The sequence below is a fragment of the Corvus cornix genome, chromosome 2, assembly GCF_000738735.6.
Source record: "Corvus cornix cornix isolate S_Up_H32 chromosome 2, ASM73873v5, whole genome shotgun sequence".
NCBI classification, from domain to species: Eukaryota; Metazoa; Chordata; class Aves; order Passeriformes; family Corvidae; genus Corvus; species Corvus cornix.
In genome coordinates, this window is record NC_046333.1 from 114,953,918 (window position 1) to 114,977,054 (window position 23,137).

Here is a 23,137-nt window from a genome sequence, read left to right on the forward strand (position 1 = left end):
ATCTTTACTGTGAGAGTGGTGAGGCGCTGGGGTTTCCCAGAGAAGTTGTGGATGCGCCATCCCTGGAAGTGTTCCAGGCCAAGCCAGATGGGGCTTTGAGCAAACTGCTTTAGTGGAAGGTGTCCCTACCCATGGCAGTGGGATTGGTACAAGGTGATTTTAAGGTCCCCTCCAACCCAAACCGTTCTGTGATTCTATGATTCTGTTCCAGTCACTACTCCAAAAATGCCTTGCTCAGGGTTTCCACTTCTGTTTCCCACTCCCTGTTTTACGAGATTTTGGCTGCTGCACCTTTTGTTGCGGATTTTACTTGCGATGCCCTTTCCCCCCTCCTTTTTACCTACTCTGAACCCCTCAACACGCAAATACTCTTCGTGGGGCACCACTGAAAGCGCAGGCAGCCGAATCCCCTCGGGGCCCTCCCGGCCGCAGCGGGGCGGGCGCGGGCGGCAGTTCCGGCGGAAGGCGGTCAGGGGCTCGGGCCCGGCGTGGGGAGCTTCCCGCAGGGATGGTGCAGGACCCGGGCCCGAGGCTGGTGGCCGAGCTGCTGCTGCGGGCGGGGCCGGCCGGCGGCATCCTCTGCCTCTGCTCCCGCGCCTTCGTCGAGTGAGTAGCGCCGGGCGCGCCCCGCGTGTCCCTGTGCCCGCGGCCGGGGCAGCGTCCCGCTGGGACGTGCGGGAAGGGCCGCGCTGCTGCGGCCGAGGGGCTGCAAGGGGAGAGCGGTTTTGCAGGAGTGTTCACAAAAGGACCCCGACAGGCCGTGTTTGTCACTGGTGGGGGGGAGCAGAAAAGGGTGAGAGGAGCCCCCAGACGCCGATCCCGCTGGCCGGAGCCAGCGCCCTGCCGGAGCCGGAGCTCAGCGCGCCCTCCCGCCCCCTTCCCGCTCCCATCCGCGGGGGAACAGCCGGTTTCACAACGAGAGGAGGACCAGAAAATTTAGCTCCGGGGTGTTCCGCGTAGCTGCAGCATTTTCTGAACGTCGCTCCTATGGCCTTTCCCGTCAGGCTTTAATTAAAGTGTTGCCTTCTCCAGATGTTGTTTCTTTTTATTTGCTTCGCGTGTCTGGAGTCACAGGGCAGCCCGTGTGGGAAGGGACCTGGAAAGGTCACTTGGTCCAGCCTTTCATGGGAACGGAGCCTAGAAGAGTTTAAGTACCCCATCCAGTCTCATCTTGAAACGTCCAGTGGTGGGGATCTTATTGCATCCCTGGGGAGGTTTTTTCCACTGAATGATTGGTTTTACTGTAAAAAAAAAAATGTTTCTATGGTGACTTTCTGCATCGGTGTCTGTCTTTATTTTTACAGAGATCGAAAATTATATAAACTGGGATTAAAAGGATTTTATGTCAAAGATGGCAATGACAGTACAGGTAAGGTAGTACAGTGTACTATGCAATGTGATGTGCTGTCATTCTTAAAGTGAGTTATGTGTGGTTATTTAAGTTGTTCCTGTTTCTGTGTTGTTTTTCAGTACTTTTGTTATGGGGATGGATGTGAATAATAACACTTGCATAGCTTTCAGGTTATCATAATCTTGATGCAAAAGTTTGTGTCAAACCAGGTACAGTGCTCATTCCTGTCCAGGTAGACTTTACCACCTCACATAACATTCACCTAGTGCATGGAGCAGATTATATCACAGATCCCTGACCTGGTCTTAAATCATGATTTCAACTTAGCCCAAAATTAATTGCATAATGGAGGGTCTGTGGATCCTAGATGTTTGTCTCCTTCTGTGTCTACCCCAGCCTAGGACATTAGCTGTTGCTAGGTAATCTGCTGAGCCAGAAGTAGAGAAGAAGCAATAGCACTCATGGGGACAATTATGTTTCTCATATATACAGTGAATCATATGACAAGGACCAGAGTCTCTCACATGGCATGCTTGTAATCTAGGAATTATCATGGTATATACTCTTAACAAATTCAACACCACTCCCTTACTTCATCCTCCAGAATTCCTCAAGTTTGCCTACCTGAACATAATCCTTTTGGTATTTCTTTTTATCATTGCTGTGTTGGTAGATCCAACAGCATAATAGCTTGATTTGGAAGGAATTCTGAACAGAAACAGAAGCTGATAATAGCACAGATTAGATGGAGGCAAAGTGAGAGGAGTGAAAGAAGGAGATTGTAAACCATGTTTTTGTGCATATATGAGTGATTTGTGGTGAGAATAATTAGTTAAAAATGGAAAGTGTGTTATGTGATAATTTGGCAGTGAATATATCCTGAACAACCAAGCCAAAAACCTTGAATGTTTCAGTATTATCAACTGAATCAAGAGCTTCTGATTTCATAATTTCCATCCATATACAGCTCCTACTTTCTCAATAATATTTGTAATTTTATACACAGATGTTGTTGCTTAGCAATTTGATAGAAGTGCAAGCTTGCTGGGGGGGGCAGAGTCAGGCAGAGAGAAGGTTATGAGGCTGTGCAAGTACTGCTCAGCAGCAGCCAAAACATCAGAGTGCTATCCACACTGTTTCAGCCACAGATCCCAAACACAACTCCATAGAGGCTGCTATGGAGAATGTTAACTCCTTTCCAGACAGACCCAGTCCAGTGTTTTGGCTGTCAAAGTTACATTTTGATTCCTACTGATAGTTATGCAGAAACTGAGGTGTTCATGAGGAAGATTTTTAAACGAGAAAGGAAGCATAAGAAGCAGTTCTGCTATTTTTTGTATGCCATGCTGTGGCATTGAGGTGTCAGAACCAGATTATATTCATGTAATGTAACTTATTAACAGGGGAAGAACAAGCATCTGAGGAGGAGAACCGTTATCCCAATGGGAGATTAAAGGTGGATACTAATCATGCCCTGGGCGTGGAAGAAGCTGAACTAGACTCAGAAGCTGAGCTTATGAAGAGCATGGGATTGCCTCTTCAGTTTGGTGGGCAGTCAGCCCACAGGGACTTCGTGGTAAATTTTTACTTGCTTTATTTGTTCTGTTTGTGTAGTGTTTCCAGTCCTAGGGATGTGCTTCCTCTCAGTTATTCTGAGATGGCAGTTCATGGAAATGTATCTGAGCTGCCTTGAAGCTGCCTGCATTGCATCCTGGTAACAGCACACAGCACCTTGGTCTGTCCAGGTGAACTAAACAGGGTCAAGGCTGTGCTTTATGCTTCCACAGCTATACTGCTCTCGTGACTAGAGAGACCTGATTTAAAAGAGCCGTGGTAAAGCTGATGTTGCACATCAGGACAACTAGTACACTCCAGTCTGAGCGTGCATTTTCACACTGTCTGTTTTAAGCATTTAGCTTTGTAAAAACTAATGTAAAAAGCTAGTTTTTCAAATCCCCCTTGCAGCTGATAAAGCCAGGCTGTTCCAAAAGGCAGGAGTGAGGCTTTGGTGCTCTGCTTTCCATAGTAGGGAGGATCTGGGCTTTAGAAGAGGCCTGCAGTTTTCACAAATAAAAAGACAGTGCAATATTCACAGCATCCACTTCATGATGTACAGACCTCCCCGACAGTGAGACAGTACTTTTGTGCAGAGCACTGCATGGTTCTGACCTGATTAATTTGTAAATAAATAGGAGAAACTTGTATGTGATTTTAATTGATAACTTGTAAATAGACCATACAGATATCCAACTTCAAGCCCAAAGTCTGTGTGCAATTTTTGTTGCTATCTAGTACTATGCAAATAAGTTGAATGGGAAAATAATACATTTTCTTATTAGATTACTGCTAAGCATTGTGCTTTGGACTGTGTGTACTAACATGACATTATGAAGGATATGGATGAAAGATCAATGCCAGTTCTTCTGTTCTAACTTCTTCATAGTCCACCTTATGCTTTTGTCAGTGTAACAAAAGTAACGATTGCAGCTGATGGGCCATTTGGAGTAATATCTGTACATTTACAGTATCTTGCCCATGTGAATTTTGCCATCACAGGAAGCCCCTCTGAAGCAAGCAGGTTGTAACTGGTGAAACCAACAAGTTACCTTAGTCTTCCTTTCAGGAACAGGTTTCTGTCTTCTGTTCCACCGGACAACTGTAGTAGCCAAGTTTGTTGTAATGAGTGAAACGATTGTATTACACAAATGAAAGGGCTGCCTTTCATTTGTGCAATACAATCATTGCAGGATTTGGGCAGAAGGTTGTTGTTTCCTTGTATTTGTTAGCCACCTTGGAGATTAGTATGGGATGGAAAGGATATTGCTCCACTCTTTTGGGTCAGTGTCTTCAAGACATACAGAGATACAGCTGCAGGATTTGCAGGGGCTTTGAGTATAAATGATGCTTTTTTTTTGTGTACAGCACCCAAAGATAGCAAGGATTTAACATTCTATGAGGTTGAGCATTATGTTCACTATCCCAATAAGACACTGAACCGTGTTTGCTGGTCAGGCAGATACCGGGTGAAAGTAAGGGTCAGCCTCCACAGCCCCATAAAACAGATCCTTGATGTTACCAAGATACTGCTTTGCTGTTGAGCTCAACCCTGTGACCCTTCAATTCCTGACCCTTTAGGATTTTATAGTGTTTCTTGTCTTTCCTTTTGAAGCTTTGGGCTACTAATGACTTCCCTCTCAGCAGCCCCACTTCTGTCTACCATTCTGCTTTTTTGTATGTGTTTCTATAGACTTTCTTACTGCTCTTTCTCACAACTTCCTCAGAAGTGTCAGTCGAGGTTATGTAGCAGGGCCCTATCAGACCCAGAAACTACAGCTTTTTTGGGGAGAAAGCTAACAGCAGGATTGCAGTGAGAGGGAGGGTTCCAATGGAAACAGAAATGTGATCGAGAGAGGACAAGACTGTATATACATTGTGGACTTCTAACTGTGTTTTTCCATTATCTTTTAGGCAACAGAAAATTACAGAAAGAAAAATAACATGAAGATTATGAAAAAGAAAAAGAAGAAGAAAAAAGAGTTGCAGCAAAAACATGAGGATAAAATGGGGCAGGAATGCCAGGACAAAACTTGTGGTGGTTGTATCCAGTCCGTTTCTGGTGAGCTGGCCCTAGCTACAGAGCAGTGTGAGATGAGCAGCAAACCTCAAGCTTTAGTTGAAGGGAATTGTGAAAGTTCAGAAAGCCTTGCAAGTGAGACTTTACCCAGTGAACTTAAGGAAAAATGGGAGAAGTATTGGAGCGAGTACGGAGAGGGCCTTCTATGGCAAAGTTGGTTGAAAAAGCACCAAGAGGTCTCATTGTCTGAGGGCATCACAGCCTCTGAGCCTTGGAATAGTCCAGATACTAAGGAAGAATGGGAGCAGCATTATAGTGAACTGTACTGGTATTATTGGGAACAGTTTCAGTACTGGACAAGTCAAGGATGGACTACTGAGAGCTCACATGGTGACAAGGTGGAAGTTAATGGGGTTACACAGGAGACTGGTCCTTTGAGAGAAATGGACTTGGTTAGCCCAGGACCTGAGCACAGTGAAGTGCTGAGCTTGAAGCTGTCTCCCTCCAACACCAGAAGTGAGGAAAGACTCCCTTCAAGTGCTGAGCCCCACAGTGAAATAATCTCTGGGATTTGTAATTTAAATCTGAATTTGGAGGAAGTGGAACAGAGCAGTGCTGCTCTAACTGTAGCCCACAGTGGTCCTGAGGAACAGAGTTCGTCTGACAGTGGAAGCCAGAAGGAGCCCTGTGATGGAGGAAGCAGGAAAAGGAGAGCATCTTGTGAAAATAAAAGTGTTAACCAGTCAGGTAATTCAAAATCAGATAAAGTTGGTTATCAGAATTCTCAAGCGCATGTCTGTGTTATTTTAAAAAGTTGATTAGGTATTTTGTGGAATGATTGCATACTTGATTGCTTTTTCTTCCCTCTGCTTCTTTGGATGATTTCTCATCTCTAACCTGTATAATGAACGTGTTCTTCAGCCAGAAGTGATATTAACAGAACATGTACTTCATAAGTCTTCAAATGTACTAAAGAAATTGGTGAGAGATCACTGTTAGTACATATTTAATTATTTATCTTAGTCTTGATATTGCAGCTGAGACTCTTGAGTCTGCTGCTAGTGACTTTCTAAGAGAGGAAGAAGCAGATGTGGTCCCATCTTGATTCTGCAGTAGAGCTGGAATGGGAGAGGTGAAAAGAAAATCTCCTTTCCAAAAAGAAGTGAGAGGAGTGTTTAAATCTTCGCTTATTAAATCGGTGGGAATATCTTTGCATAGCTAATGAGATGGAAACAAAATTTTATGCACAAGGAGGAAACTCTTGTAGGCATTTTATTTTTCTTGGAGAGACGAGATAATTTGAAGTTGGTCCTGCATAAGATTGTTAACACTACAGTGTAATACTGGAAGCTTTATTAGTATGTTGTCTCTCAAACAAAGACAGGTAAAGATGTGTGTTTGGCACAGTAACTAGCTGTAGCTGCAGGGGTACTGTAGGGACAGGAAGATAAAGAATTGATTTATCCAGAAGGAAAATACGATGTATCTTTTTTTAGGTGTGCAGGAGCCATGCAGCTCTAATTCAAATGAAAAAGAGCAGTTGCTGCTTCATGACCAAGATGAAGATGAGGATGAAGAGCCTCCTGAATACAGACATGTCAAAGTCAAGAGAAGGCAAGTCATGAAATTTACATGAGCTTTTTTCTCATGAAGTCCAGGTCCAGGAGCCTTCTGATTTGTACTAACTATACCTTTGATTGAGGATGTGAGTTAAAATGTCAGTACAAAACCACATAGTCTTCCATCACTGCTTATTGCTTTGCCTCATAACAAGCAGTGGATATTTCCTCTCTTCCATTGCTTTATGAAAACAATGAATGGCCTTGATGACTGTACAAGGTGATGATACTATTCTTGTGCCACTGAAGTATACAAGATTGTTAAATTGCATAGGGCAGCTTGCTTATTTAGGTCTAATTAGTATAGACAATCCCAGAATGACAGTAAATAATTTGCATTGTTCAACTGAATTGAACGCTGCCAGTAAAATTCTCAGAGCTATGGCAGTCATAAAATAGCCAATATCTGCCTTGTCACTGTCTTTTTCTTTCTTCTCTAAAAATATATAGTCTCAAAGATAGTGAGATGTTTCTTCCTCTCCAATAAATTTGCAAACTCAAATGTGAAGGAGTGGGTGGAATTGTTACCTCCTAATCATACAGCTTTGGTTTTATTCTAGTATTTTGCTGTTGTCACAGCATCAGTAATAGATAATAATATAGATAACATGAGAGATGATGAAGGTAATTTGGAAATGGGGTGAGCAAACACTGTCTTCATCACGTAGGGCTTGATGTTAAATATTTTAAGAGGTCATTCAGAATAACTGGAATATTATAACCACAGTAGAAGGGCATTGCTCAGTAGAATTGTGTAAAAAACCAAACCAACCCAAAAATTCATGCACATGAATAGAGTGGTGTTATCTGCTTGGTTTGGTTTCAGCAGTTTGTGGAGGAACTTACTTGAAGCCCACATTCAGATGTTTTCAATATGCAAGAATTTTAGTGGTATAGCTGTAAAATGATTGGTTTTTTCACAGTAAGTGACTTTGTCATCTGTTTTTTCCTAGCCATGAGCTGGATGTGGATGAGAACCCCATGGAAGATCCTGAGGAAACCTGCTCTGTGTTGGGTTTCAAGTGTGGCACAGGACAAAAGTAATTACTTACGAGGAACTGTGGGGTTTTTCATAGCAAGTCAGCTCTCTTGTTATTATGGAAATAGACCATTCATCTCCATTTCCTTTTTGTTAAACTTTTGAAGCTGATTCCCAGAGTTAGTCTCTGCTCTCACTAAAACTGTCATCCTTGAACTAGAGAGAGATGCAGAGTTACAGAGAATAATTAAAGAAAACTGCTTTGATGCAGAAGTGTAACACATAAGGTACTTGCAGTTGTATAAATGTGAAGTTGCTGGTCAGCTACTTAAATTAGAGCTTAAAGGCTCTGACAATCAGTGGTCCTCTCAGTTTGTAGTTCTGTGAGCTGAGATCATGGGTTTTAAGTAAAATGTTGCCATACTAGTAAAGTGTTGCCAGGGTGTTGTTCAGTGAATTTTTTTTTAGTTGGCTGGGTTTTTTATTGCATTTGCTAGAAGGTAAAAGTAGCTGTTTTGGGGGTTCTCAACAGCCACCAAAATGATCTTCTATTCTGCTAATCAAGATATTTTTTTCATTTCCTATTCTTCAGGCTGGCCTGGGAAATTGTTTTCATCTAAAGTTATACAACTATCAGAAAAAAAAAATCTAAAACTAATTATGTTAAACATTTTCAAATAAAATTTTCGTGAAGGTACCTTGTTTTGCAGCTACATCCAGTGACATATTTTAAGTGGAGCAATAAAAAAACACTTAAGCCTAAACCATTTTTTGTAGACATCAACATTTATGTTAAAGCTTCTAGACTGGAAATTAACTGACTAAGTCCTTATCTATCTTTCTATCTATTTATTTTCAGATATGGTGGAATTCCAGATTTCACCCACCAAAGTGTGCAGTACTTGGAGAAAAAAGCAAAACTCAAGTCCAAATTCTTGGATATGCGTAAACCAAGGAAGAGCAAAAACACACACATCTTCTTTACAGAGGAATCTGAAATGATATGCAAAAAAAGCAAAACTTTGAAGAAGGTAAGTTTAGTCATTAACACTGTTATAATTCATAGATTTATCTGCTCCCTTAGCTGATGTTGTATTATGAAGTTGAAAAAAAAATTAATTGCCCAAAGTAGATGGCATTTTCAAATGTCAGTCCACTGCTCCTCTTTTTTTTTTCCTCCTTGTTTTCTCCCCCTCCTCCCTGCCTCCCACCTATGTGAAGAGTATTTAAGTTAGGATGGCTGTGGAAAGGCACTGGTGGGCCCTGTCAAGAGAAATGTGAGCTTAAATGGCCAAGTTATGCGAAAGTCATTCCTAACATCTGGCTGCACATAGTTCTAGAGATGTGTGTAGGTTTCTACTGTTACTAAAAGTGTGTCTGATTTTAAATTGCACTTGAGGCCAGTTGTTAATACTGGCATTTCAGCAGTAACAGAAAATCATTGTGTAGATTAGTGTATTTCATGTAACTCCGTGTTTTTGGTAATTTTTGAAGGGGTTTGCGTATACCTCTACCTGCATTTATTTTCACCTGTAACTTTATCCTTTTTTTTTAAATTCAGAAATTAGTAAGAAGTAGAAACATTTGTTGGAGACTTCACTTGAGTCTTTTTGAAAATCTGAGGGGACAGATTTAATGTTACTTCACCTTCTTCTGGGATGCTTGGCATTCCCCAAAACCCAGGTGTAAAGCACTGTTTTCTGATAGTGACCATACATGTTACATTGGACTCCGGTCCCACTGCTATAATTTTTGATAAATTTTTGTCTTCTACCTGGGGCCAATATAGTTCAAGGGCAACTTTAACTTTGTGAAGAAAAAAGAAGTTATACATTTCCTCAGACTTTCAGGTAAGGAACTGCTCCAGGTCTAGAGCCATTCAGAGCAACCATAATGTAAAAGGGAGCATCTACATGTGCCTTTGAGGAGTTTGGAGTGGCATCTGTGTGTTGGTTAGGAGCTTATGTCGAGCTCTCTGCTGTGCAGCAGAACCCTTTACCACGTGCACCATCTGGTACATCTTGAAGGGAAGGCAACTAATGTGTGAAGGTAATTTCACCTGTTTATGCTAAAAAACTCTTGAGAGGCAGAGTACATACCTGAATGCAGATAAAGATAGTTGTGAAGTAGTAGACTTGGTCACCTGGGCTGTGGCAAGTGTGACTATTTAGGTATTATACAAGAATTATTTATTCTATTTATCCGTTGATTTTTTGGTTGGTTGGTTGGGTTTTTGTTTCTCTTTTGGAGGTAGCTGGCATCCAGTTCCCAAAGACAACTTGTTTCCAAACATTTTAAAAAGGGAGCTTTAAAAAGGGACTTCTTGAATGTTTTGAGTCTGGATATTTTACTGTTTTCAAAATACACATGGTAGAGAGAGCCTGCAGTGGCAGGTGCTTTTGAACTGTAAGGCTTTTAAAACTGTGCTCTGAGTAACAGATCACCATCTGATCATCTGTGGTATTTGACAATTGCAGGTGGAAATGTTCCTGAAGCAGGTTAGTAAACCTGAGGAGGAAGACACGTCCCAGCCAGCCACCCCTCAGGGTAAAGCAGAGGCATTGTCTGCGAGCAGCAGCGACTCAGAGGGTCAGGAAGGCGTTGCTGCCACACAGAGTGTGACGCTGGACACTGAAATCCAAGAGCCACCCTCTTCCAGTGTGGCCTGCACAGAACCTGGAGGGAGTAACCTTGAGGGGGAGGTGCAGGACACTGCAGCGAGTGGCCCTGATGAGCAGGGGGCAGGGAGGCCAGAGCACAGCGGTGGGCGGCAGCTTGTCCCTCTGGATATTCCCGATTATCTCCAGCCAGACACGGAGGATGTCAGCCAAGGTAAATCAGTTTCCTACAAACTGATAAAAGGAATTGGCAGTGGACTTAATACTGCCTTCCCAAGTTACTGTGTCATGCACTACTCATTTATTTTGTTAATTCAAACAGACTCATTAGGTCTAAGGAGTAACGAAAGCGATTGAGAGCTGTGCTAGTGGAATTAGCTTATTCCTGGAATGCCAGAATCCCAGGTCTTGTCTTTAATGTTGACAGTATTTCTTTATAGATGAACAGCCATTGTTTATCCTCGACATGGTCTGAGGTTTTCCCTTCACACCTTTTTTTCCTCTGCAAGAATGATGGTGATTAACCTTAGGTAGCTGCACAGACCAGCAGGTTTTGGGTTCAAATGCACATTGCTGAGCTCTGGGGAGCATGTGTTGTTAAAGTTATTTTCTAGCTTAAAAACAATCAGTATTATGAACTTCTGTATTTAACATTAAACAAAGGAAAGCAGGATTATACAGGTTTTTATATATAATTTAGTCCTTCCTACAGTAGTTCAGTTACGTTAGATTCCTACTGTAAAACTCTTGTCTAGATTGGTTTTTATTCATAACTGATATAAGAGCATTAGATTGGTGTCTGATCCACTTGTTTGCTCCTTATGTAGAGTTCATTGTCTTCAGTTGAAGATTAAGGCTCTTAAATAATGGGTGAACTGTTATGATTTTTAGGACCGTGACTAATCCATTGAAATACAGGATGCTCTTTTTTAATTTAAAGCCACTAATCTTCATCATCTGGCAAACAGCAATGAAGAACATTTATAGCAGTGTTTTTAAATCTTAACACTCACCTACCAATTACATTCCTAGCCTACAAGAACAGTGACTGTTAACTTTTGCAGTGTCTTCCAGCTGTAGATGAAAAAATTACTGTGAAGAACAAGGAGAAGAAAAGAAGAAGAAGGAATAAAAATGCACTGAGAACTATACCTCCTGAGATTGCTGCTGATCCAGAGCTGGTCAAGTACTGGGCACAGCGCTACCGGCTCTTCTCTCGGTTTGATGAAGGAATTAAACTAGACAGAGGTGTGTTCAGTACCAAGTGTGCTGCCTTGGTAGTACAGGATGTATCCAAACCTGTGGCCCTTCTTGCAATTTATTACAAATTTTCTTAAAGGAGGAACACTACTGAATGTGTGTTTGCACCCATGGATCAATTCCATCCACCCCTCAGCAGGCAGGTGAATGGAAGTCTTGGACTTCACAATGGCTTTTAGTGTGGGACACTCCTGTCTGCATTAGACATCAGCATCCTTACGTTTGCTGATGATCTTGCCTGGACCCAAATCATACTTTGTCAGGACGTTTTCAGAAACTCAGTGATATTTTTCTATTTCTATATTTTATAAAATAATTTTGTGAAACTTCCAAGTATGCTGATGGATCTAGTTTCATTCTGTTTTTATCTGACTTGCAGCAGTCACTTGCAAAGCAACTTTTTCCATATTTACTTGGAAACCACTTCAAATCATAAATTTATAGGTAAAAGAGGAATTAGGATTACTAGGTATTTTTTGTTTGTTGGGTTTTTAAGCCTTCCATTTCTAATGCTTTGCTTCATAAACTTGCAGATTAATTGGCAGACCAGACATTGTGGTGAAGAAAATAAAATGTTGGATAAGAGAGAATACATTTCTGGTTTTATTTGCTACACAGCATAATCATGATGTAAAAATTTTTCCATAGCTGTGCCTGTGGACTTCCCCTTGATAAACTAGAATCCTCAGCAGTCAGTTCAACAAAGCATATACTGAGATCGAGGCATATCAGTTTGCTTCAGTGAGAATTTGTTTGCTTAGCAAATCTCTGGACTGAGCAGAGTTTATCATCTTCAAAGCCAGTGTTTCCTGGTCGAATGCACTAAGCCAAAATTCTTGGGATTAATGCTAAACCTTCAGTTTTATGTGGGGCTTGGTTGTTTGTTTTTAAATGAGATGACCTTGAAATAAGAGGTGAAAATACATTTCTTCCTCTTCCTTTGCAGAGGGTTGGTTTTCTGTTACTCCTGAGAAAATAGCTGAGCACATTGCTGTCCGCGTTAGTCAGTCATTCAACTGCGACATCATAGTGGATGCGTTCTGTGGGGTTGGAGGGAACGCTATTCAGTTTGCACTGACCTCAAAAAGAGGTAAGTAGGTGTTGTATACAGTGCATTCGTTTGTTTCTTCTGTCTTTTTCCTAAAAACATTTGGGTATGTGCTCTGTTTGTTGCTTTGTTTTCTTTTTCAGTGCTTCTGTAGCAACAGCAGCTGTTTTGCTTCATCAGACTCACAATATGACCTCTCTGTTTTGAAAAAGGATCAATAGAACTGCTTTTTCTATTTTAAGTCACAGTTGGATTTGTGCTGTAGTCAAGACTATTTCGTGTGGCATAATGTCTAGTCTGTCAGATGCTCTGGAGATCCCTGGTAAAAGTGGGCTTCTGTCAAAGCTGCTGCTTTCCAGTTGTTACTTGAAGTCTGTGTACTCAAAACCAGGTTACATGTGAATAGTACTTAAAACACTTGAATGGAATTGCCTGCAGATTCAGCAGAACCAAGTACAGAAAAGTAATGAGGACTTCATGTTAGTCTAATGCCAGCTAATGAAAGTGTAGATAAATGTTGAGAGTACTTTCTGTAAAAACATTTCCTGCTAGATACTCATACCAGTTGATCTAACTCTTCTGAGTAATGTTTGAGCAAGAAAAACAGTAGTTTTTCTACTGCATTAAATTTGGTAAGCTATGATCCAATCTATAAATCTCACTTGGCTTTTTGTATTTCCTGGCTAAATTTTAATTTCTCTTATTATGTACTATTCTTGTATCATCTGTCTCTCTTGGGCTGTGTTGGAGTTTTTTAAACTCAATTTTCAGAACTATGTGGCCAGCCACAGATAAATGTTTCTCTTTAATGAAGGCAAGGACTGAGTTTCATTAAAGTTGTCAGGCTCCTGCCAAACCTGCCGCAAGAAGGACTTCTCTCTTAGGCAGACAGTGCCGTGTCCGCTCCTTGAGCCGAGCTGCGGGCTTGTCACAGCAGTCGGTGTCTGACTGCGGTGAGCTGCCGGCGGTCAGGTGGCGTTCCCGGTTCCCGTTAATCCCCGTGTTCGCCATCTCTCGTGGGCAGTGATCGCCGTCGACATTGACCCCGAGAAGCTGCGGCTGGCGCGGCACAACGCGGAGGTGTACGGCGTGGCCGAGCACATCGACTTCCTCTGCGGGGACTTCATGGCGCTGGCGGCCGGCCTGCGCGCGGACGCGGTGTTCCTCAGCCCGCCCTGGGGCGGGCCCGACTACGCCACTGCCGAAATCTTCGACATCCACACCATGATTTGCCCAGACGGATATCCTTTCCAAGTCATGCCTTGTGGAGGGGTTATCTCTTTCCTCTCCTCCCTCTCTTCCCGTGGGGTTTGCGTGCCCAGTTGGCTGACTGTGGATGATATGGGTGGCAGCTGGAGTTCCAGGTGCAACCCATTTGTTTAGTCCTCTTCCCACCTAAATTTAAATTTTTTTTTTTTTATTACCAGAAACCCCAGTGATGAGTCATTCCTGAAAGCAAAAAGTCCATTAGAGAATTGAGTAGCTTCTCAAGTTAAAGCATTGATTTAGCAGTTTTAATTCCTTTATATTATTTTATTAAAATACCCCAAAGTAATCAAATAGGCATGTGGTGTATATATAGAGAGAGACAATAACTGGTTGTGTGAGCTATGACCTTGTCATTAATTCCACTTTTTAACTGATTTATAAAGGGAATATCTTATTTAAAATATCTTACTAAAGCTGTCTCAGTCATAGCACCTGCCAATGACTTGAGAAATCACAGAAGAGTGCAAGGAAAATAGTAACTATTTTAATTAATATGTAGAATTCCATACTAGTTTATTAACAGTGATATTGAGCACTCATTCATCTGTGAAGGTATTAACATAATAGTTTCATCATATGTGAAGTGTGGGGTTTCTTTTGTCCAAGAATAATCTAATTTGTTCCCCTTTTTTCCTAAAATGTAGCCATATCTGTAAGAGTAAGAAAATCTTTGTATGCATGTGTGAGAGATTCCACAAAATGGATTAAAAAAAAAAAAGTAAACCAAATGTATTAGCCACAAACTACATTCAAATTTCTCAAACACTTCTCTGTAGTTCGGTTAAATTTTCATAAAAAGTGAGTGTTGGGGGCTTTTTTCTACTTTCTAGGGCACTAATGGTGAAATAGAGTTTCTGCATTTAGACAATAATAATGTCTGCATTTCAGAAGAGAATCCTACACACTCAGAAGACTACCTATAATTTAACTGCATAATAGCTGAAATTGAGACATACTTTCAAAATGAATGAATATTAAGAAACTTTTCCTTCCCCATTCTTGTTTTTTCCTTTACTGGCTTGTACCTTTGAAATTTTCAGGCTCTCCAAGAAGATCACCAACAATATTGTGTATTTTCTGCCTCGGAATGCTGATATTAACCAGGTGTGTTACTGGATGAGGTCTTGGTAGTGAACAAAATGCTCAGCTGACTTAAAACATAAATATTATGAGCACATACGTAAGACTTTTAAGTCTGTTGAGCTGAATGTGGGGTATTTGGGGTTTTTGAATTTGACCCTTCTGTTAAGTGATTTCTGTGTTTGCAGTACTTTTGGTATATTTAGAAATGGGAGTAGATTATTTCCATGGTTTTGACACTGTTTCTTCTTAAAGCAACAAATTGGAGTTTCTTGCAGAAGTTTCAAAGCCAATTGCCAGACAGATACATCATTATAAAAATATCAAAACCCAACATATTTCAACCAGCTCTCACTGTCTGATAAGTTGGTGAGTCCCAGACCTTCATGGCTTTCAGTATATGAAGGAGTTGCAGGAAATTGTAGCCTGCAGGTGCTGCTCTCACTGATGAGTAGATCAGGCATAAATGTCACACCACCAGGGGTGGTACTGATGGTGTCCACACAGGTGTGTGGTTCCATATGGGTTGCTTCCATTGTAGTGATTCAAGATAAACACAGAATTTGTGGCGCTGGTGTGGGGTTTTCTGTATTAGGGATTTTTGGTAGAAGGTTTTTTTTTTAAGCAGTTATATGACTAACAATTCCCCTGAGTGTCTGGTTTAGTTTCCTCTGTGTATTTTCTATGTTAATCATGTCTTGTAGCTTTTTTGCAAAAAAGGGAGCAGTTCTTCTCACCTGCAAGATGCCACAGGGCTTCCCAGGACTTTTTCCTGCTTTTCCAAAAGCTCTGTCTGACTTAGAGCAGGCAGGGTGTCAAGCCATATGGTGGCTTGGGGAATTGTTGGTGGCAAACAGCTGGCTTGAGAAATAGGCTGAAATTCACATGGCCTGAGTACTAGCACATTCTAAGTCCATGCTGTGCACAGGATTGTTGGTTTGGCAGGTGATGATTCAATCCCTTTTTGCATTTCAGACTGGTGAAATGTCAAAGTGGCTTATGAATCTTTGAACAGGGACTTTAATTTTAGGTAGAGTTTCTCTAATTTCAACTTCTTACCACTGCCTTTTATCAAATGTTTAATTTCCATGATGAAGAGTGACCTTAGCAGTTTCCTGCTCTACTCATGAGCACTTTTTACTGGATTTATAAACGGCCAAACACATCTGCATTTCGCTTGTGTTTCCACAAAAGCATCCAAGAGTACTCCCCACAGGCCTGCAGCTGTTCCTGCAGAAGAGCTCAGCTTATCTATGTGATTGGGCCAGGTGTCCTGCCACCTCTACATCTTGGTGCAGTTGGCTCTGAATGATGTTGATGTAACATCCATGGGTTTGGCTTTACACAGATGGCTGCAGAGTAACAACTGTTGCTCAAAACCATGGCTTTGTTGTTAAAAGTAGGTGGCTGAAGTCCTGGGTTCAGGTCTGTTCAGTGTTCTAGGCTATGGGCTCAGGAGGAGAAATCAGCTCTGTATGCCTTTCTTTAGAAAATCTGTCAGTATAAGAAAAAAAACCCTAAAGATTGATGATCTGAGAGGGGGAAAGTGGATGTGAATCTAGCGCACTGTTTAGGGAAATGTCTTCATCCTGTGTTGACAAAGGTGTGGAAAACATGACTATTCCAAACCTGACCTTGGTGGTTACTCTGGTCCACAGGAGACTGGTTATGGGTTTGGCTACCAAAATCTCTGGCTGTATCTAAGAATGAAGTTTCTGGATTTAGTGCCACTACACTTCCAGGGCTGTGAATCTCCAGCAAAACAAACAAAAAGTACCCCAGAAGTCCAGCAGTTAGAAGCAACCTTGCAATAAAAATACATTTAACTGTTAGTTAAGGTGGTTCAAAGTTAGTGGAAAATACCTACTTTTAATGGAAGATAGCTATTAGGTCACTGTTAGATAGCTAACATAGAATAGGGATATAGGGATTCTGCTGCTGGAGTGAAAGCAGGTGGTAGCTTACCTTGACCTAGCTGTGTCAGAGGACTCTGTTCATTGTCTTTTTGGGGGACAAGATATCCTGGCTGGTTCCACATGATTTTATCCCAAAACCAGCGCTTATTACTTCTGCAGGCACGGCCACTTCTGTGTAGAGTTGGTCTTGTAGAGAGAAATGGGATTCTTGGAATTCTCTTAAAAGAACGGAGTTTAGGTCGAGGAGAAGTGAACTTTTGTACTTCTGCCTCAAGAGGGAGCAGCGAACCAGTGCAATATGGTTGGTTCATTTACAAGAAATGTAAAAGCATTTCCCTGAATTGCATCGAATCTCCTTGTTTACAAACATGTATTTGTTAGAAAATTTGTAATGTGTGCAGGTCTGTTTTTAAGTTGAATTCTTTCACAATATTCTTTCTAATTAGCAAAAATTAATAATAATATAGATGTGTGTGCACGTACATTTAAAAAAATATATGTTTATTACTGCCTGTTATGCATTTCATAAAGGTAATTTATGAAGTGTTTAGCAAGCTGTGCTCTGCCTCATTGGGGGGGGGGGGTGGGAAGTGTGTACTCAACCTCTGGGACAAGGAGTCATCCCAGGTAGTCCAATCTCTTTCACAGACTCTTTTCTGTACCACATAATACTTCTGTACCTTTGTATTTGCAGCAAAGAAGGAGGAACCTGCGATTTGTTGCTGTAGAACCTTCTTGCTAATAGTGGAATCTATTCTTTTCATCTCTTTGTAGAAGTTGTACTCATTTACTGGTGGTCTCTCACTGGTGGTCAGAATGTTGTCAAGATGCATGATGGCTCCCCACAACAAACTAAAATGTTGGTGACCTGGTCTGTTGTGAGACAGATAACTACATCAGCATCTTTACCTAGCCTAGCCAGGTTTGGGAGACGGAGTAATGAGGAATCGGGAGTTTATTACTTACCTTGCCCTGTGCATGGTTAGCAGCTCAGGTACTGGATTGTGCCTTAGTGATTATTTAAAGCTTCACCATTCTTTGAAGACAGGCATACTGGTGTTTGTGGTAGCTATGCCTCATTTTGTGAAATTGTACTGTTGTTGGAGCTTTTGCTGTCCTGAATGTTGATGTCTCAGACCTGGCTTATATTTCAAATGCTGCCAGAATACAGGAATGGCTTTTTGTTTCTTGTGAGCCTAGAATTAAGCGAAGTGTTCTGGACCTTGATAGTCCTACAAAAAATACACATTATGCTGGTACTTTTCTTTTTTCTTGTCTTTGTTCCCACCTCATCTCCATCAATCATTTTGAGGAAATCTGGAGTTAGACATTGAGTCCTTGTTCTGTCTGCAATTCTGTGGCCTGGATGGAAAAACACTTGCTGTGTTTCTGTTTATGAAAGTCCAGTTGTTAAAAATGACTGCTCAATGAGGGGAGTGTAAAGATGGGTAAAAACACCTTCATTTATTTGAATTCTCTTTTAGCTATGATTTTAAACTGGAGACCTAGCCAAATGGGGCCTGCCAAGCAGAGTCGTCTTTATTTAGGAGTAAATAGAACAACGAGCAAAGCAGGGACTGAGCAGCCAGGAAATGAACAGAGGTTAATTTGATAGTATTTTTAAGAGGCTTGAGTATTAGGGGAGTTGGCAGGTGAAGGACTGTGGGTTGATGTGTTTTGCAGGCTGATAATTTCTAAGTGAATGTAATTCCATACACTTCAGCTGTGGCTATTGTGTTAATAACAACAGTTTTTAGGCAGCCCACTTTAAACTCACTCTGTCCTTGATAAAAGAGAGAGAGCCAGAAGTTACCCACAGCATACACCAAGCCAGAGCGATACTTCTGAACTTCAGTCTTCCTAAAGCCCATACTGCTTGAATACAGAATTGTAGTTTGCCCACTCAAAGTTAAAAAAAAAAAAAAAAAAAAAAAGTCTGGCCTGTCAAAGGGTGGCAGCACCACTGTGACGGTGGCACAATTCAACTGCATACCTGTCCATTTTCAAATATGCTGCCTGAGAGCATTTTATTTTATTATGTTCAGTGTAAAGAATATCACTGCCTTCTTTTTCAAGTAGGTTGGGTTTTGTTCCCCTTAGCTTTTAGGCTGGGTGAAGGGGGAGGGAATTCTTCATTTTATTAGTATTCTATAAAATCAATTCATTCACAGTGTCCTTGTGTGACTGCCTATCAAGTTAAAAAGCTTGCATTTCTCATACCTCAGAAAACTTTATAGGAGGGGAGAAAAAATGATAAAATTTTTGTCCACAGTTATGTTAGTTGGTGGCTGGAACAGATAGGAAGTTACTTTACTTAAGAAATTTCAGTATGATTAAAAAAATCAAAAAGCCTCTGGAAGACCAGCAGGAAAACCTTCAGGTTCAAAAATACACCTGAAGAATATAAAGGAAGTTTGCAACTCAAGCAACTTGTGCTGCTGAAGTAATCTTCTGTTTGTTTCTCTTTTCATATATTCATCTTTTATGATATCTCCTTTCCAAACCTGTTGGCTACTTTTTTGATGTGTTCTGGCTGTGTCTGTAGCTGTGGGCTCTTTTTAGCAGTAGTCACTGAACTGAAGGATGAAGCATCCAGGTGAGAAGGATACAGGGAGGTGTTAACACAAGCTGCAGCCTTTACCTCTGCCTAGGGACAGCAGCACAGCAGAGGAGGCAATACCTGTCCACCCAAGTAGTGTGGGTTTGGGCTAAAGAATAAACCAGGATAAGGAGAGTTGCCAGCAGGGAATCACTGTATGTACACGGGAAAATGCAAAATAAAGGAAGTTTGGACTAGTCAAGTTTTTAAAAGAAATTAAGAAGCCTTTCTGTATTCACCATTGTAGTGCACTGCAAAAACAGATGTTTGTCAGTGTCTCTGAAAATAGCTGAGCACCTTTGTTTTTCTCAAAGCCTCGTTCCTCAATCTGCTGTTATTTTTAGAGGGTGTCCCTCTGCCAGGCTGGCACCCTTCTGAAGCTTGGTGTGTGGCAGCCTTCCCTCACTACACCATCAGGTCTGACTGAGCCCTGCCGAGGAAAACTTGGCAACTCCTACATAATTAAATTTGCAACCTCCAGCAATTTACAACTAAGCATTGTCACAGAGAATTTGCATTTCTCTCCTCTGAATAGTGGATGGGTTAAAGAGCATATAGTACCAGATCTGTCACAGCAGAGCTTATTCCCATGTGTTTATTTCAATTTTTGTCACCTTTGGGTTTATCAAATACTTTTAGTCGTTTTTTGAAATTAGTCATAGTTATCCTGTGTTTAACACTTGGAGACCAGACACAGCATATGTACATTCTCAGCTGTCCTTTGGTAGACACCACCCATCAGTGTAGGGGTATCTTGTTTTACTTGGTCTTCTAAGAGAAATATTTAGTAAACACTAGTGTTTAATATCAATGCATTAGTCATACTTAGATATGCTAGTGACACAAACTGTGCCCAGAATAACATAACCCCAAGACAGTAATTTTAATATTCTTATATTAAATTGACTAATCCAATTAATATTTTAGAATGTTTAAGTGACATCAGCTATAAAGTGCAAAGCCTCTTCATGCTTTTTTGGAAGGGACATCCCAGCTTCTGTTTGTAAAAAATTAAAAGTTAACATCTTCCTAGAAAAACTAAGGATCACCCCACAATGCTTTTCGGATTTCAAGTAAGAACAGAAGTTGTAAAATTAACATTCCTGATCACTAGCCAATTTCAGATTCTTGTGCTATTTATAAGTCAGCCAGCCTCTGGTTTTTTACTTAAGTGGCAGGTTCCTCTCTGACAAGAATGTGGAGCGTTTTTTCCTATCACCAGAAGTTGAAGGATGAAAAATCTGCTCATGCTTTTGTTTTTGTCTGCAGAAACAAAAAAAAAAAAAGAAAAGAAAAGGGAGAAAATAAAACCAAAGCAAAAAAGTAAATGTTCGATTTAGATAAGTGTGACAGTTTTCTAGGCAAGTCAGTAAAGGTTCAAAGTGTAATTTAAATTAATCTGTTATTTTGTCTTGATAGTAGGCTGGTTTTTTGCTCACATTAAAATAGAGGAAGTTCAGCATGTTTATTTTTAAACCTTGACTCTGCACGACAGAGTCGAGTCTCAAGGGGCTTTAGAAGTGTTAATAACAGAGTCTGAACTTAAAGTTTCAGCTGCTAATATCATCTGTTTAAAGATCAGTTAAAATCTACTGCAGGCTTGTAGACCTTGATAGCTTTATGGGTGCTTAGGAAGTTTCCCTGCATGGGGAGCTATAGAAATAACTTTCCTGCAGCAGCCTGGGGGAATGGCAGCACAGAGCAGAACTGGCTGTGGAGCATGGATCCCCCCACAGGACAGGTCCTCAGGGTCCACAGTGGAAGGGAAAAAAAGCAGACAATGTTCAGTTTTGGTGTTCATCTGTTCGTCCTTCTGACTTTGCGGTCTCTTTTGATGCGGAATTGATGGCCTGTGAGCTGTTACCCTCAGAGGGCATGCTGAGTAGGAACAGAAGAGGGGAGAGTATTGCATGCTCCAGTCCAAAATGCAAAGTCTGCTGTGAAATGTTGTCTGTCTGTAATCATTGAGCATTAAAGGTGTGCACCAGGCTCAGTCAACAGAGCATGAATGGTGAAATTCTCACTCACCCCAGTGATTGTAAACACAAAGCTGGGACCAGCGCTGCCTGACAGGCTCCCCCAGCCTGGAGAGGCACCACTGCCCCAGCCTTGCCCTCAGCACTGCCTGCGACTCCAGTGCATACAGCAACTTTTTCTTTGGCTGCAATAGCAACTACAACAAACTGTGACCATTTTTTTGAGTTTCTCTGCCTGCTTGGGGGTTGGTTTTGTTTGCGTTGTTCCCCTCCATGCTGCCACTCTTCAGTGCAACCTTTATGCTTCTAATTACTAAAATTGATTTTACTCTTCCCCCAAAATTTGGGATGTGACATCTTTCAAGCACAGTTTACAGCTTGCTTTTTGCCACATGTGGGTGCCTCAAATGCCAAGTACCCTGCAAACCGGAGTTCAGCATCTCTTGCCTCAGCACAGCATGTCAAGTTCTGAGTATTTCTCTTTGCTTCTGAAATCCTCTTATTTTCGTGATTTGGGTGAGGAGGGTTTTTCAGTCACAAACCACAGACCGCTCTGTGATTAAAAGGAGACATAAAAAGAGGATCCAGAGTCATTAGCTGCCAAGGAACATTTTCCACCAGTATTAACAGAGCAGAGATAGATTTTTTTTTTTTTTGGGTGATTGTTTGTGCGAATTAAAAGGTTTGGGGTTTTGCCTCTTTTCCAGTGCATTGATTGGTTTACTTTTTGTTCTTTGTTTTTCAGGTGGCTTCCTTAGCAGGACCAGGAGGGAAAGTTGAAATAGAACAAAATTTTCTCAATAACAAACTGAAGACAATAACAGCTTATTTTGGTGATCTAATAAGGCATGACATCTCCTGAACTCCGTGTGGATTCTTCCAACCCCAACCTCCCTGACTGCTGCTTTGCTTAAGCTTTTGTACAGCTGGCTGGTCAAAAATCACTTAAAGCCATTTTCTGCTTTAATTTTTGTTCACAGAAATTTGTTCTGTTTATTGCTACTGTCAATAAATGTTTTATAATAATTTTGACAAAACTTTAAATGTGGAAAAGCTGTGAATTTGTGAAGAAAGATCTTTATAAAATGCAGTCTTGCAAGGTTCAAGCCCAACCCGTGGGAGCGGGGTTCAGGATTTCTTTGTAACTTTCACATGTGCTACTTCTGTGCTTGCTCTAGTTTTGAGCATCCAGAGGGTGAAGAAGAATAGCCTGAAAGCCACTGGGGTCAGGAGCTGCTGTCTATGCTTGAGAAGCAAAAGCATCTGAACACAGGTGGAACTAGAGGGTCAGGTGCACCACAAGGGGTTAACCCCAGTTCACCTTTCTCGCTCCATGCTGAGAAACCTTTTCAGGTTTTCTTTGCAGGATGAAGGTTCAGACGTTAATCCCAGTGAGTGCTCTGGCTTGCTGCAGCTCAGAGAGAGCTTGGTGTGTTTGTATCTGGAGGTGGGACTCTACCCTCTAGGTGTTGTCATTTTGTTTTATTTTTTATCTCCTTGCCATTGCTCTTTGTTGCAAAGATATTTTGAAGAAACCTTCTGCCTGGAGGTTTGTATCTGTCCCCCCTCTTTTCTAGGCCTTTTGGATCCTCACACAGGCTTCACACAGGCTTCAGGAAGTGCAGAAGGAACCCAGCTTTTCCTGATGAGGGCTCTCTGCTCCCACTTGTAGTTTGGAGGGGAAGAGTGGCCTTTGTGCAGTTCTTCAAGCAGAAGTGGAGACAGGTGAGAAGTGTCTAGGCCATGGCTATGGTGCTCTCACTGAAATACTTTTACATTAAGTCCCCAAGCTCATTGTTGAGCTTGTTTCTGAGGTAAGAGTGTAGGAGTAAAAATTTCTAAGATAAA

General features: G+C 41.4%; 1 protein-coding gene across 2 annotated transcripts; it reads left to right on the top strand.

Annotated features, from left to right (window-relative positions):
• The first annotated feature begins 465 nt into the window (after positions 1-465).
• On the top strand, positions 466-22,333 carry TGS1 (trimethylguanosine synthase 1). 2 transcript variants are annotated; one of them, XM_010401163.4, is made up of 13 exons: positions 466-606; positions 1,305-1,369; positions 2,755-2,927; positions 4,820-5,672; positions 6,422-6,539; positions 7,498-7,584; positions 8,383-8,554; positions 10,001-10,355; positions 11,216-11,389; positions 12,348-12,491; positions 13,474-13,690; positions 14,744-14,822; positions 22,035-22,333. In XM_010401163.4, exons 1-13 carry the CDS (start codon positions 509-511, stop codon positions 22,149-22,151), a joined length of 2,652 nt encoding a protein of 883 aa, XP_010399465.3. In that variant the 5' UTR covers positions 466-508; the 3' UTR covers positions 22,152-22,333. The 2 variants fall into 2 exon arrangements, with proteins under 2 accessions (XP_010399465.3, XP_039405434.1); XM_039549500.1 differs by lacking the exons at positions 13,474-13,690; positions 14,744-14,822; positions 22,035-22,333 and adding an exon at positions 12,593-13,467.
• Positions 22,334-23,137: the final 804 nt, after the last annotated feature.